Raw genomic sequence first — 16,790 nt, forward strand, 5'->3', positions numbered from 1 at the left:
AGTATAGACAACTTTCACTGTGTAACCCTTAGAGAACCTTCAGAGAACACCCCCTAAAAGTTCTCTGAAAATTATCATTAACTTTCAAAATGTAACCTTTGGAGCACCATGAGTTCCTAAAGTTCCCCCATAAAGTTATGTTATAAGTTGTAGTGAGTTTGCCAGGAACATTTAGACAAGCATCATTGAAGGTTCTTTCAGAGTTTGTGTCAGGATGGACAATTTGTGTTCATTCAATTCTTTTATTTATCCAGATTTGTCTTAAATGGATTTTAGGGAACTTTAGGGAATATTAATAAATGTTCTCTAACATTTAGTAATGTTGGGGAACAAAAAAAAAAGAAATTATTTCATTGTTTTATATATTAAGTGAGAAAGAGATCCAAAGAGCCTCTTACGGGTCCAGAGTTGCAGGTTGGAGAACCCTAACCTAGCCGATGAAAACTTCAATACTATCTCAATACGACTGAAGGTAAAAGTGCAACAGCTTAATTTAATTCAATGTTTAAGTAAAACTGTAAAAGTAAAATAAATATAAAAGTAAAATTACAATTTGTGTGGCAGCACGCATAAGAAACTGATTTAGTATTATCTCATCTCTTCAGTACAGGGACTGTAAGAGGGGGTAGGACCAGTTCTTCAGGAGCACTGGCCCTTGCAGGTCCTGCCTAGAACTACCTATGAGTTGCACACTTTCATTGTAATAAATACAGTTAGTGTGCAGTTTGCCTACGTGCAATTGAGCTCTTGGATTTTTTTTATGTCAATCAATTGATAGCTTACCAGAGCACAGTGGTAATGTGCACTGCTTGTTCACAACTTTTCTCTTTATATTTTGAAGTCCTCACTTGCTCTGTAAGCATCAAAGTCTTTCGAATATTTTTCAAGAAATGTATTTACATATTTATATTTCACAGCAATCCGTAAAAATATAATGTGCCTCTTAAGGTCCTTTTAAAAGGAGGTGTCTTCAAAATTATTTGAAGGGGAATGTGTGAACGCCAAGAAATGCGTCATAGGTGTCGTCATCACTGGGCGACCATTTGCAAACTGGCAAACAAAGTAGGCTTACACCGGTACTCGCCCACGTGAGCGGGGTTACAAATTAATATTCAGTTCGCCGCTACAAATAACAGAACAGTCGAACAAATAATACTTCATTTTCTTGAATTCCTTACTTGAACACAGAGTTAGACTTGTCTTTTAGGCAAGAGCCCCAGTTTCAAAAGCCGCGCTTGAAGAGATTTCAACATTGGTAAAGTCGTGTGTTCCAGTGTGCATAACAAGCGTACCTATTGTGAATTTTAGCGGCTATATCTTCCTTTAGCAGGTTTTGATTGGGACTTGCTACTATTAGATGTATGTAGAGATTTAAATGCATCTTGACTGAGTTTTCCTTATATAATTTTTAAGAAACTATTAAGCTATTAATGAAGAAATGAACAGCCGACTTCAAGAGATACGCGAGAGACAAAAGCTAAGGAGGCAACTCTTAGCTCAGCAGGCAAGTGACAATCAATCAGTTAGCTTTAGCAGCAATAGCTGCAGGCTTATACTGGATGAATAAACTCTTTATCACGGATAAAGCTTAATTGGATCGATAGGTGCTCACATAACTCCGTGTCTGAAGAAAACGGGGAATAGTTTTACTTTCTGTGTAAATTAATGCAATGGGTTGGTTTTCGAGACTAGCTAACAGTAAACTAAAACACTGCAACGAAAAAAGCAGGATATTGACTGACGGGAGACATAACTTAAGATACGTTAATAATATTATGCTGTATTGTTGTACTGTTTGTTATTCTTTTCAACCCACAGTTAGGAGCTGAGAGCGCAGACCGCATTGGAGTTGTCCTGCACAGTAAAGATGAGCTCAAAGAGATAGAAGAGACAAGAGAAATATGCAGGTAAGATAAAACACCTTGACACTGACAATATCTGCAGCCACTAATACATTTGGAAAGAAATACAAGTGAAAATGAGATTAAGAAGATTAATTTCAAAAGTCTAGTTTTCCAAATCTTTATTTTCTTTCAGTATAGGATTTTAAAAATTAGTGTAGACGTTTAATTTAAAATTGACAAGATCTGAATCAAGAATTGTGCATAAGTATTAAATATTATTTTCACATATTTTCATGTTGTAACTCCAGCTGCTCAGTTTAAAGCAGAGTTAGGATATAAAATTATATCCCATTTTTATGATGTGTCATAATCCACCTATATCACCTGAAAATTAAGGAGTAGAGACGCTTCTGTAAATCTGTCAAGACATGGGTGTCCACCTGAGTTATCACAGTCAACAGACCTGTGATAACTTCTGTGGGAGCTGGGGAGAATTTGTCAACGGGACAATTTTTGATTGTGTACTCAAGGCAGCTGTTGTTCAAAGAAAACCACAATACATCTGCTTTGAAATTTGTCTAAAACTATGCAAGGAACTCTGGTCAGATGAGAATATAATTAATTATTTTTTGGCCAAAATGCAAAGTGTGGAGGAAAACAGTTGCTGGACATTAGCTTTGACATGTACTTTTCACAGTGAAAGATGACCTTGTACTGTGGTTTTCTGATCACAAAGGATGGGAAGGTGTAGACAACTAAATACAGTTTTATCCTTGAAGAAAAAAAAAGAAAAGGACTGGAAAAACAATCTGTCTCTCTATGTGCAAATCTGGTATGAACACAATGTGGTTAGAGCTGTTTCTTTTCATCACCTGTCCGGAAGGCACTTTTTTTGTTAAGCAGCAATGCATTGTTGTTTTTTTTCCATAGACGTAAAACATGCACTACTTACATGTGTACAGTTGGATTTTTGCTTACAGTTTTTTTCTGAGAAGCAGTAGTCCTGCATTGCATCTTTTCATAACACAGTTGAAATGTGGAACGGTTTAATTTGTAGCAGGTGTGATTAGGAATAAAAATTATATGCAGTCTGTCAAAGCAAAAATATGATCACTGTCAAAGGTTGCATCTTATTTAGAATGTAAAGGCACTTGAGGACGTTATAACTTTTTCTTTTTCACATGACGCTCTGTTTTGTTTTACAGAGCTTCATATGATAGTTCAGCCCCTCCTTCTAAAAAAAAGCCACAGACAGACGGAGAGGACACAGAGGAAGATGTAGAAGAGCAAAAAGTGAGTGTATTGACTTGATGTTTATCATGCATATATGCCACTTAATGAAGTACCCACTTTATCTTTAAAAACAGGTTTAATAATGGCATAAAACAGAAACAGAGTTTACAAAAAACGTATAAAGCATTTTGTACAAGTTAATTAAAAGGTAAACAGCACTCTGAATCATGTTTGTTGTAAAGTGGCTCCACAACTTCAGTAAATAGTGATTAACCTGTGACTGTAGGTTAAAAAAAATGTAAAGCAGTTTCCAGGAATGCATTTGTATTTTTACAAAAAATAAACCTGCAGGGAACACAATCTCCTGAATTCTGCTGAAGATTAAGTTATATGTTAAGCACTGATTGTCTAACACTCACTTTGATTCCATTTTACAATTCACTTAAAATTGTTTCATTACTTATTCAATTATGGTTCCATGGGATTGTGAAGTTAGAGGATATTGTTTAATGTTAGGATGCCCTTTGCATATCCGATCTCTGATCTGTGTGTGTTTTTTATATTTTTTTCTTGGGGTTCAAGGAAATGTTTTACGGGCTGTGACGTGATACAGCCAACAACTCATGATTTATTTTCTGTCACAGTCTGGTATCGGCTCAGCCTACCTGTACTCCTTTAGTGACCTCAGTGTTACGTCACTCTTAGTACTGCCCACTAAAACAAAAAAAGAAAATGAACTGGGTTTTTCCCCTTTTTGCTTCTTACTCGAAATTCTTAGTTTTTTTTTGTTGTTGTTGTTTTTGTCTTCAAGGTCAGTTCTCTTAATTTCTTTGTTGTATTTTCATATATAATAACAACAGAGAAACCAACTATTAATAATTGTTGCTCCAAAAACATCAATTCACAATGATTGTGATTTTTCATTTGCTTTTAAACAAATGATTGTCATTTGTATAAATGTATCAATAGCTTGTATTACACAAAATGCATAAGTTTTCATTCTAAATTGTATGTTTGTACATGCTGTGTTTGTGTGTGCAAGGATGAAGTAGAAGTGCAGCAGGAAGAGGAGAGCAACCCGTATGAGGAAGTATACAAGGATTCCAGTACTTTCCTCAAGGTTGGAACATATTTTTTGCACACTTTTTCAAAATGTCAACAGAGGATATGTTTGGAAAGTTTGATTACTTTATTGAGACTGTAGAATTTGTGCCCTGCATTAACTATATCATAATACATTTCCAATAACTGTAAAAGAAACTTTTAAGCAGTAAGTTATGGGTTAGTCAACATAACCCTTCCTTATAGGAAAGTATCAGGAAGAAGATTTTGGTAAATACTCAGAACCACATGATGCTGGAATCTCTCCAGAATTCAGCAGTACTTCCTAGTTAAGACGTCAGTGGTACTGGTATGTCCTGCATCAAGTTTCGTCCTTTGGAAAGTTGTGGTTTTAAGTTCCGCCTTACTGAAATGTATGGCCGCTGTGACTCCGTTTCTAGTAACAGAAAGTGGAGTTGCCAAGGCATGTAAGGTCCTCGGAAAAAAATGAAAAATATTTTACCTTTTTAAAATCCACTTTTACAGAGTTTATATTCTTTAACTACTGCCACTCGCATGTTTAATTCAAGTTTTTTGTCATCTGTTGTAATCATTACATTTAGTTTCTTTCATCACATACAAAAAAAACATCCATAAATCTTGGTATTCAGTTTCGATTTATAGAAAACACTCATGGCATTGACCCCTGCTTTGCATTCTGTCTGGATTTTGAATTTAACAAAAAAATTCTGAAATCTGTCTGAACTACTTTAAATTTGGCTGACATGAAAAGCTAAAGAAAATAAATCCAAAATAAAAGCTATGTTTTGTCACTATCAGGCAGGTTGCACATGACTGGTCATCATTCATGTCTTTCAGACGGTGAAGCTCTTGAGATAAACAAGTCTTATTTTAGCTGTGACTTTGCAGCTTGAAGAACAAGTTTTGTTGGGCATGTTAACTTAGTGTCAATGGAAGGTGTCAAAGTTCAGACTTCAATCCAACAGAAAATCTGCAGTAAAAATGTGGCTCAGTGGGAAGAGTAGTTGTCTTGGAAGTTGTGGGTTTGATTTCAGCTCCGCCTTGTCACATGTCGATGTTCTTCTAGTCCATACATTTAACCTAAACTCCCTAGAATAACTATTTTTGCTTGGTACTGTATTTAACCATCCTGGCTTTTTATAGAGCATGCCAATTTTTTGTTTTTTTGGAGATATAGATTCTAACAGTAAATGAGGTATTTCATTGTCAATGTGAAGTATGCACTTATTACAATCTGCATGACTCAGAGAATCAGCACTGGCAAGCTTTAGCAATGATAGACAACTTACCTTTGTTCATATGAAATCTATTGCATTTTTATCCCTTGTGGCACAATTAAGTATTTTTATGTGCATTGAAGTTAACATCGCATAATATTCTTTTTGTTCTTGCCCTACTTTGCAAATGTATTTCCTTTACTTCTCACTGACTTTCTCCCATTCTAAAATTCTCAGGGTACCCAAAGTTTGAACCCCCACAATGACTATTGTCAGCACTTTGTAGACACTGGACACAGACCACAAAACTTCATCAGGGATGTTGGTGAGTATATTATTTACTGTTTTTATTTTTTTGTTTTATTTTTGCTTGTGTTCTAGTGCGAACTGAACTGTCTTCTGTGTTTAAGGCTTGGCTGACCGATTTGAAGAGTATCCTAAACTGCGAGAGTTAATTAGACTCAAAGATGAACACATCTCCAGCACCAACATTCCTCCTATGTAAGTTAAATAACTACATAAGTTGTGATACTTAACCTGGTTTCAAATATGTATTAAATATATAAATTTGTGTTAAGGTATCTCCAGGCGGATCCGGAGCACTTTGACCTGCGGGAATTAAAAAGCGAGTTTGATGTGATCCTGATTGAGCCTCCCTTGGAGGAATATTACAGGGAGTCAGGCATCAGTCACACAGAACGCTTCTGGACCTGGGATGATGTCAGTACATAATTTATTTTATTGTTGGTTCTTATTAGGGCTGAAACGATTCCTTGATTGATTCGAGTACCTCGATTATTAAAATTCCTCGAGGAAAATTTATCTGCCTCGAAGCTTCATTAAATTATATTTTATTATTTAGCGCACCGTGTTCCGGCCGGGTTATTACTTACGCTGCGAAGTGCTCTCACTTCCGCCTGAGTTGTTGATGAAAGCTAGCATATTGTCAGCAGCATAACGTCCAGTTTTGAAGTTCGGCCTGGGAGGATTTTATTGATTGGTGATAATGTCTGGGTCTCGTTTTCAAGGGACCAATAAGCATCCTTAAAATAACTGGCACGATGCCTGGAGTACGGTAGTCTTTTCTCCTTCCGTAGCTGCTGCATAGTGGTGGTTCAGAGCGAACAGCGGGGAAGGGCAAGGCAGGTGTATTTATACAGGTGAGCGGATAGACTGTACACTGCAGGCGGCTGAGCATTAGATAGTTAACGTAAGTGTAGCTTTACGGACAAACCTGAAAATTTTTTTCATATCATTCTGGTGTCAACAAATAGGTGGCGGAGCTCATCGTGGCGGCACGTAGCTGGTAGTTGCGTTTCTGTGTGTGACGACTGAAGGTGTCAAATTCCGTCGCTAACATGAACACATAAGCTATAAATGTCTGGGCAAGGTGAGAGTTCATTAAATTGACTGAAGATGAATACATAAACGAACATCTGGAGTATAGACAGTTTTTATAAGCGTATTTGTGAGCCTGCCTCTTTATTATTGAATTGAATAGAATTTCAGATTTTTGTATAACTTTTCTTCAAGTTAATTTGGAAAGTGAGCTGTTATTCTGAAAAGTTAATTTTCTAAACTACAGAAAAGTTATTGATAGGGATGCTCAACTGAAAAATTGGACTGATGTTGATATGCGATGTAATACTGCTGTTATGTTAGATTTACCAATGTTTTACTTTATCTTTTTTTATCAGATAAAGTAAAACATTTATCTCATTTATCTTATGAATAATCATAAGATAATCATTACGATTATTCTTACGAGTAATCGTAAGAATAATCAATAGATTACTCGATTACTAAAATATTCGTTTACAACAGCCCTAGTTCTTATTTAGTAGCTGCACCTAGTGTATTAATTTCTGAATATCATTTGACCCAGTTTGGAGGGGCACTAGATTTTTTGCAACAACGTTGCAATAAATTTCTCTTGTAAAACGCAACTTGGATCTATTAAGTTTTCAATTCAGTGCAGTTTATTTATATAGCCCCAATTCACAACATGTCCCTAAATGGATTACAAAAACAAACCAAAAATGTCAATCCAGTCATCCATACATCCTAATTGATCCTATTTATCAAACAATGCAGTTAAGTTTTATATGTAAGGAAACCCAGCAGATTGCTTTGAGTTATCGACTTGCAACAGTGGACAGTTGCTTGCATTGTGTTTACAGCAGTCCCTTTACTGACTATGCATGTAGCAACAGCGTAGAGGAAAACTCCCCCTTAACAGGAACAAACTTCCCACAATTTGAGAAGACAAGGCAAACAAATAAAAAACAGAAGCAGTGATCCAAAATCTATAGAGCAAATGAGAATGTTAAGTTTGTTGGTATTAAGTATTTCAGCCAGTGCCTATCTACAGGAAAGTGTCAAAGCTAAACAGAATGCCAGACCAGATGTAGCTTCTGTAAAGAGAGAGAGAGAGAACATATAATTACAAGATGTAATAATGGTAGACAATGCTGACAACTTTCATTTTCTGTTGAATTTTTCAAATGGAGGTTGTTTTCTGTCTCACTTGTTTAAAAGTGATGGAAACAGTCTTCCATCTCTTTTAAAAGAAACGTAATTTCTTTTAAAAGAACTATAGGATACTGTATTTGGGTGGCTTCAGTAACACATGTGGGGATATTTAAACATCAAAGGGTGTTCTTGAGCTTTTGATGGGAAGTTTGAAAAATCTGACTTCTAAACACAAATAACACCATAAAAAACTTAAAAAAAAAAAAAAAAAAAGGTTGTAATAAAATCATATGTGAAAATGTGACTACTATGAGCCGGCTGTTCTGTGTAAAACAAAACAGCAAAAGAAACTGATTGGTTTGTGCTGATGAAGATCTCCAACAGCAACAAAGAACAACAAGGCTGTGCAATGGTCCGTTTGATTACTAGTGAAATGCTCTTTAGAGCTTATAATTACAAGACTTAGCATTATATAAAAGTGAATGTTTACTCTTTTCTATGATATATTTACTATGGGGATTTTTATTATTTCAATTGTTTTCCAATTGTGATTGTTGCAGATCATGAGATTGGAGATTGAGGAGATATCAGCTTTACGCTCCTTCGTTTTTCTCTGGTGTGGCTCTGGAGAAGGTCTGGACCTGGGCAGAATGGTAACAGCCTTATGTGATTAATTCAGACACCAGTTGCTGTTGGTAACAGGCTAATTCATCATACTTTAAAACATACTTCTTCCTTTTTCCTGGTTTGCATAAATAAATATTATTTTAATTTATTTTCTTCATTTCTTATGACTGAGACCAGTCCCATTACCTTGGTAACATGACAGATTTTGGGTTTTTGCCGCCTTTCGTGTTTTGTCTTTCATACCTGCACTATGCTTGGTATTTGTTCGCCACCACTGGCATCTTTTTTCATGCTTGGGAAAACAACTCACAAAGACATTTATTTTTCCTGATGACAGTTGTCTACTGTTGTGACGTTAATCCATTGAGATAATCAGTAACAATGAATCACAGCCTCGCCCTATGGGATGAAAATATCTTTTATTGTGGTTTTTACCTGACCTGGTATGTTTATGCAACATTTTTGTTTTGTTTCTTTCAGTACTGACTCTGCAGGCATTTCCTCATTTTAAATCCAAAGGGCTCAGAATTAAGTTGTGTGTTTAAATCTGTTAAAATGATCTGAAAGTTTTTTAAGTAGAGAAATTTAGAGTTGATGGTTGACTTCTGAGCATGTTTTTTCTAAGATAAATGATAAATTAGGTTATTTGAATTTTGAACAAGTAACAAGAATAAAAGAAAAGTTCAAAGGCCTTATTATTTTATTTTTATAGCTTCCAAGCTATTTTGATGACCCAGTAACTGGCCACCCTGGCATGAAAGCAACTCTCTGGTGTTTAACTTAATTAAGTACTGCTGGAAGCATAACTGATCTACATCCTACCAAGGAAACCTTACTATCAAACCTTTTAATAAAGAAGTCAGATATGAGCTACCAAATGCTCTTATTACAAACTCCTTAACCTGATTTCAGTGCCTGAGAAAGTGGGGTTTCAGGAGGTGTGAGGACATATGCTGGATCAAAACCAACAAGAATAACCCAGGAAAAACCAAGGCCCTGGACCCAAAAGCAGTTTTTCAGAGGACTAAGGTACAATACACATAAGAACCAAATAAACTGATATGCTGCATATTGTATGTTCATGTAATCTATTATATAAAATTTCAGATTTTTATCATGAAGAAAAAAATAATTTTTCCTCAAACCCCTAATTGTCACACTGTTAAAAAACTATAGCTTGTGTAACTAACTGTTTACACCAATAATTGTGGCAGTTCTTAATTGTGATGCATTTAATGAAAAGGCTAAAAAACAAAGAAATCAGATATTTCAGTACTTGACTTCCAGGTCAATGGTCAAACACAATCAAGATTAATATGGCAGATTGATTTCTGCCAATTTTAGAGCCTAGTCTTTGTAAAAAATAATGATCAGGTATTCTCTTCATAAGTCTTTTTCTGCTCCACCTCTAATTCCTGTTTTTAGTCTGAACTCTACATTCATAAATACCATAAATGTTTGCACTGAGATGTTGGGAAATAGCCCAAATATAATTTTATTTGACAGATGTAAAAACTTTAATCAGGAAAGTCCAGAGTTTAGAAATGAAACTGTCTAAAGAATTCAGGCAGTGCCATTCTGGAAAAACCTGTTCCCACCAAAACAGGAACATTTCATGTTAGAATGAAGGGGATCAGGCCCAACAGCTTAGTATGGCTTTGCAGTGACCTTTTCATCAAGTGTAACCCTCCTTCTTTCAGCTTTGTGTACTGCTTGCAGAGCAGATCAAGGATTTAGGCCTTTATGTCAATATTCTTATTTTAGCTGGCATCATGCTATCTTTCTTTTTCCTGGTAATGTAACTTTACACAGAACAGGAAGGAAAACAGACTAGTTTGCTATCACTTTCTTGTTGTGTCAGAGCTATCTGCACTTTATCTAGTTTTTAAGGAAACTAAATGAAGGGACTAGAATGTACCACATGGTGACTGCTGATTAGACAGGCCATGCGACACGGAACAAGTTTGGAAGTCATTGGTATTATTAGAGGGACAAATTTCCACTGAATACGTCACAAATGTATATGTTTGTAGTTTTCTGTTGCCCAAGTAAAAGCAACATTTTCAATTGCTACTGTTTCATTGTGTGGTTTCATTAAAAAATAAATTGTGATAAAATCATTTTACCTAATGTTATCTTTGTGCCAGATGTTGTGTATGTTCGACATTAGGACATAATATAGGTTTTTATATTATGCGTTATTGTGCTATAAAACGCACTAATGAATAAGACGTGCTTATTCCAGGAGCACTGCTTGATGGGAATAAAGGGAACTGTGCGAAGGAGTACTGATGGCGACTTCATCCATGCCAATGTGGACATTGACTTGATTATTACTGAGGAGCCTGAGATGGGAAATGTGGAGAAACCAGTGGAGATCTTCCACATCATTGAGCATTTTTGTTTGGGTCGCAGGAGACTGCACCTGTTTGGAAGAGACTCAACCATCAGACCAGGTGGGATAGTCAGACATTTATTGTTAAAAAATGTTTAAAATATTTGGATTTATGATGAAATTCTTTTTGCTCTTTTTGATTTATAGCTGATCTTGGTTTTGTAACTACTGTTTTTCTTTCTGCTTCCAGGCTGGGTGACTGTTGGTCCCACATTAACAAACACCAACTTTAACCCGGAGACCTATGCCTCACACTTCCCTATGCCCGACTCCCATTTATCTGGCTGCACAGAAGAAATAGAGAGGCTGCGGCCCAAATCACCTGTGAAACTCAAGTCGGACCGTGGAGGTGGAGCACCCAGAGGGGGCCGCGGGGGGCCAAATGCTGGGAGAGGCGGAGACAGAGGGAGAGAAAGGAACAGGCCCAATTTCCGTGGAGACAGAGGGGGGTTCAGGGGAAGGGGAGGGCCACATCGGGGGTTTCCGCCTCGCTAGAATGATGAGTGATTGTTGATGCTCCTTTTTTGTGTTTTTTCTTTTACACAGTTGTTGTGGTCAGTAAGAATCCGACAAAGTTTTACTGGTTGTGGATCTTTTTGAAACTGTTCAGTTTGAATATTTTTGCATAGGAATTCTGTAGATTAGATTTAAATAATGTTTCTAAAAATAAATTTTTTTCACAAGATGCTGTGTATTTTTCTAGATTCTTTCTTTGTGAGGTATGTATTTATACACTTGTAAACTCAAATAATAACTCATTCGATCACATGGTAGTAACTATGCATTTTTGCATATCCAGATGGTTTGACGATTTGGTGAAGTTGAAAGCAAGAATCAAAATAGAGAATAAATAGGATTTAAGTGACTGAATGTGGCATGATCTTTAGTTCATAATCAAATGAACTGGTCTGATTATGAACTGCTGATCTACAGGAGTTTTTGCATACAGCCAAACTATTGGGGTTTGGTGGAGAAAGGTGCTCGTATGAATAAATATGCCTTGATGGTGTCAAAGGTCAAATGAGGACAAGCAGACTTGTTTAAGATGATGGAAAGTCAAAGGTGGCTTAAAAGCCATTGTTACTCGGTCCAGTGTCCAATAACATTTAGATGGTCAGGTTGGAATTTTGCATAAACATAAAAGAAGCATAGATCGATTTTGTTTTGCATTTATCGTTGAGGCTGCTCCCTGGCGTGAAATGGTGTGGAGGATATTTTCTTAGTACAGTGTGGGTCCCTTAATTCCAACTGAGTTATATTTCATCACTACAAAATACTTAAGTATTATTGCTGACCATATCCACCTCACAATGGCCAGTGCCATCTTCTGATGGCTAGTTTCAGCTGAATAATGCCCATTATTAATAAAGTTCACATTACCTCAAACTAGTTTCTTGAACTTGACAATGAGTTCACTGTACTTCAGTGGACTCCACAGTCATCAGATGTCAGTCCAGTTCCACCTTTGGGATGTGATGGCATCACAGCAAGCAGCAAATTTGTTACAGCTGCGTGATATGAACTAAAATCTAAATGTTTCAGATACCTTGTTGAATCTATGTGATTAAGAATTAAGACAGCTCTGAAGATAAAAGGGGTTCAATTCTGGTGAGACGTACCTAGAATAGTGCCTGGTGGATCCCATAGTATTTTGAATTGTAAAATTCAAAAGAATATCTTTCCGATCTAGTCACAAGCATCAGATCTGAGCAGTGCAAACTTTTTTAAACCATGGGTGAAACCGTGTTTGCTCTACAACATTCCCTGTGTGTTGTCACGTTGGCTTGACACATGTAGTATTTTCTCACATTGCAGCTTTTACTGGCAACATATTTTTCATGGTGCTCTGCATGCGCACCGACTCCAGTAGTCCTCGAAGGTGATTGGTTATTGACTTTTGTTCATTCACGGTCTGCATGCTGTTGTGCAAATTTCCAGTAATGCCAGACTGAGGGAGAGTCTGTTCAAGAAATGCCACCCCTTTCTTTTAAAACTGCCACTTGTTTTCTTTCTTAATTAAGTATGCATTGTTAACTTGACATTTTGACAGCAGGGTTACCTGACACTGATAAACTGTGTTATTGTTCAACCACTGTGCTTTCAGAGTCCTATTGTACTGACTGAAAACTCAAAAACTTAGCAAATGTTTGCTTGATGCTTATCTATAGATCATAAGTCTGTGCTGAAACTGTTCTTATATAAAACTGTGATTCACATTTGACTAAAAACTGCTGTGGCTCAGGACAGAGAAAAGCTCACATGGAATATATAAGTTCAACTAATTGTTAATCTGGCAATGTCCTCTTAATTTTTGTACCCAGAGTCCTTAGTTACCAGCATGTACACCCCTTCCTGATGTCACTGGCAGAGCAGAAAAACTAGAAAACTGACAGGTATCCGGAACAAAGAAAAAAAAGCCCTCAGCTTTCTCCTCCTCCTCAGAATAGGCCTAAATCAAGTCTCACAGACATGCAAAACAAGTCACCTCAAGTTTGCCTGCACAGGTGGTTAACGGGTCTTTTAGTGCAATGAACCAAATCTTATCTTGCTCCGAGACTGCTCTTAAAGCACCAATGAGCACTTTATACATGACAAGGCAGAAAAGAAATCGCAAATGCATTCAGAAAATCTGCATTCCACTGCAGGGAGGTCCTTTTGTGATGTTTGCAGTACATTAACCGGAACATGACGTTAATAGAAACTTACCGGATCACTTAATTAGTTTTCTAGAATGTTCTTTTTACACATAGTTTCAATGTTTTTTTAAATTTTGTTTTATAAAGTAATATGCAAAAGCCCTGAGTCAACCCTGATTTAAACTTTAGTTCAAAAGAATAGGATCTTCTTTTCAGTATCCAAAGTTGTTTTGATTAGCTGTAGTAAAGGTGTTCTTAAAAGTTTGGTGCTTTTTCAGTAGAAATTCAGTCCACTGTCTGACAAGCTCTTGTTGCCTTCTCTCTTTTTTTTTTTTTAACAATTTAACTCGTATAAAAGCCTCCTAAACTGAAAAAAACAGGATTGTGTCTTTTGTCTCCATGTAACATAGGAGTTGGGAAAGACAATTTTATAATAAAGCAGACTGACAGACAAAAATAGCATTTTGTCCCCAGCAAGTGATTCCTGAGAAGCTTAATACTAAAACACTCAGTGAATCATCTTTACTAGATTTTTCCCCAGCCCCACATGACTGTCAAACAAATGTTCACCCATAGATATTATTGTTACACGTGGCTTGTCCAATTTCCTGCGTATTTCGCACTATGTCTTTATAGTCAGTTACAAAAAAACAGAAGGAAACCTCTAACAGAACCAGCTCACATGAGCCATTTGCCACAACCAACTGAAGCTTTTAAAAGACAGAGCAGACATGAAAACAACACAGGTCGAAGAGTAATTTCTATATTAAATAAAAAGTAAAGTGTTAATGGCAGCAGTAGTGCTTCCATTAAAATGTCACAGCTAAGCAGAGAAGCTCTGAACTGGTAGTAACATTAGATAGATGGATGGAACAAATATAACTTTACCATCGAGCAGCCTATGTTGTCCTGGCAAAATTTGTGACAGACTGAACTGGATCATCCATGAATGGTCCATTTGGGCAATAATGTGTAATCCATGAATGGATGGATGGATATTTCACAGGCTTTAGACAAGTGGATTACTTATTGAATTTAAATGATTTTTTTTTCAGTTAAAAAAAAACCTACCTACTAGTTCTAAATCTTTCTGAAGTCTGTCTCGTCTGTCCCCCACTTTTTGCAAGGAGCTCATAATCAGGCTGCTCGATGGTAAAATTATATTCTTTCCACTTCCATATTATTGCCCAAATGGTTGTCAATGAAATGTTCTGAGATTAGAAATTGCTTTTAGAAATATGGGACTGTTCTTATGTAATACCTTGGAAATGAAAACCTTTTTACAGCTCATTAATTAGGCGTTAACCAGCAGGTAACAATTATGAATAATGGGAAGCAGAATTGCTTTCTGTTTACTTAGCTTTCTAAAAGGTTTTGAACCTCCTTTTCTTTATATAATCAAACATTGTTCCCCACTTCATCCCACTTTATTACACATAGCTCACTTTATGGATTTATTTTCTTACATTTTTTGGATGTGTTTATCACTTTTTAACTGATCTTTTGCCCCAATTTTCATATCAATTGCCTGAAAAACCCCCTGATATTCTCAGTACTTTTTCCTCAACTACACACTAAATGGATAAAAGACACTGTGACAGTTGACTAATTAATACTGATAATTATACACTGCTCAAAAAAATAAAGGGAACACTTAAACAGGTGTTTAACACTTAAAGTGTTCCCTTTATTTTTTTGAGCAGTATACATTAACCACCCCATCCCTGACTATCAAAAGAACATACAGTATGTACAGCTCTGGGGAACAGACCACTGCACTGAACCGCATTGAAAACCTCCTGCTTATTCCACCAAAATTGATTTCTGAACTCTTCCTGAGTTAAAACATTAGTATTGTTTCTAAATGAATATGAACTTGTTTTCTTTGCCTTATTTGAGGTTTGAAAGCACTGAATCTTTTTCGCTATTTTGACCATTTCTCATTTTCAGCAAATAAATACTAAATGTTTGCTTGGAATTTCAGAGACATGTTGTTGGCAGTTCATAGAATAAAAGAACAATGTCCGTTTTACTCAAACATATACCTATTAAAAGTAAAATCAGAGAAACTGATCATTTTAAGTGGTCTCTTAATTTTTTCCTGAGCTGTATGCCTAATAACTGCATTAAATGAATCATATATTGTATCAGTAAAGTACAGAACACAGCCTTAAGGCAAATATTAAATTTGTTTGTTCACCAGGAAGAAGACAGCTTAGTGTAAATAAACCCAACATTAACAATGAAGATTCTGTCAAAACATTGATATAAAAAATAAACAAAAACAACTGTGAAGTGTTTTGTAAGACAACTTCTTTGCAGGAATTCATTTAAGAATGTGGGAGTAACCATGACTGACGCACAAGTTGGATACAGGCCAGATGTCACTTAGGCGTTAAATGTTTCCAGAAGAAAAAGGCAGAAGTGAAAACAAACCTGAATGTTTGGTATGCTTGGGATGTTTATTGTCATCTTGCCATTTTAGTCTGAAATACATTTCACTCTTTAATTACATAAGAAACAAGTTCCAACAAACAAAGTTGATGAGGATAATTAATTAGTTTAAAGTTATAAACATCAGAACAAAGGCAGGCATTGAAGACATTGGAGGTTTTATAACAGCTGAATTACTTTGTTCGAGTTAAGGTTGTGTTCAGAATGGACTTGTGTAGCAGCTTCTATACTTCTTAGATATTACACACTTGCATTAATCAATGATAGGACCAACAACTTTGTCTTTTAGTTGCTTTGTTGGAAACCATCAAAGGTTTAATCTGTTTCAATCTCTTTCTGTCAGTCTTTTTGCAGCACAAACAAAATTCTCTGTTTGATGATGTTGGCATATGCAATTGCTTTTCATTTTCATTTGGTTTAACGTTCAACAAGCTGTACAGAGGACCCTCATTGTGCCATCACACATCAAGCAGATAAATGTATATATCTTTTTATGCACAGTGGTCAAAACCACTAACCGTGGGCCTGGTAACTACATATAAACAATTTAATGAAACAGTAGCACTTAAATTATAGACATGGACAGGAAGTGCACACCTGCTTGTGCATGTTCAAATGTCTTAGGTTTTGATGTGGATTGGTAGGCTGAATCTGTGTTCTGTTGGCACAATGTAGACTAGAGTTACCAACACCGCTTCTATCAAAGTTTTGAAGTCAGGTAACATTTCTCCAACTGAAGTGATTAAGAGTCGGCAAGATTCTCTGAGTGAAGGGCAGTGGGAGGAAATCCTGTAGAATGCGCTCCTGCACCAGATTCACCCTAAAGCAG

The 16,790-nt window shown here is 36.2% G+C and overlaps 1 protein-coding gene across 1 annotated transcript; it reads left to right on the top strand.

Moving 5' to 3' along the window:
* Positions 1-1,175: 1,175 nt before the first annotated feature.
* On the top strand, positions 1,176-11,556 carry mettl14 (methyltransferase 14, N6-adenosine-methyltransferase non-catalytic subunit). Its single transcript, XM_032564086.1, has 11 exons — positions 1,176-1,504; positions 1,819-1,907; positions 3,050-3,137; positions 4,120-4,197; positions 5,615-5,702; positions 5,788-5,878; positions 5,956-6,097; positions 8,410-8,502; positions 9,389-9,505; positions 10,722-10,932; positions 11,062-11,556. Exons 1-11 carry the CDS (start codon positions 1,439-1,441, stop codon positions 11,364-11,366), a joined length of 1,368 nt encoding a protein of 455 aa, XP_032419977.1. The 5' UTR covers positions 1,176-1,438; the 3' UTR covers positions 11,367-11,556.
* Positions 11,557-16,790: the final 5,234 nt, after the last annotated feature.

This window comes from Xiphophorus hellerii, chromosome 5 (genome assembly GCF_003331165.1).
Source record: "Xiphophorus hellerii strain 12219 chromosome 5, Xiphophorus_hellerii-4.1, whole genome shotgun sequence".
Classification (NCBI taxonomy): Eukaryota; Metazoa; Chordata; class Actinopteri; order Cyprinodontiformes; family Poeciliidae; genus Xiphophorus; species Xiphophorus hellerii.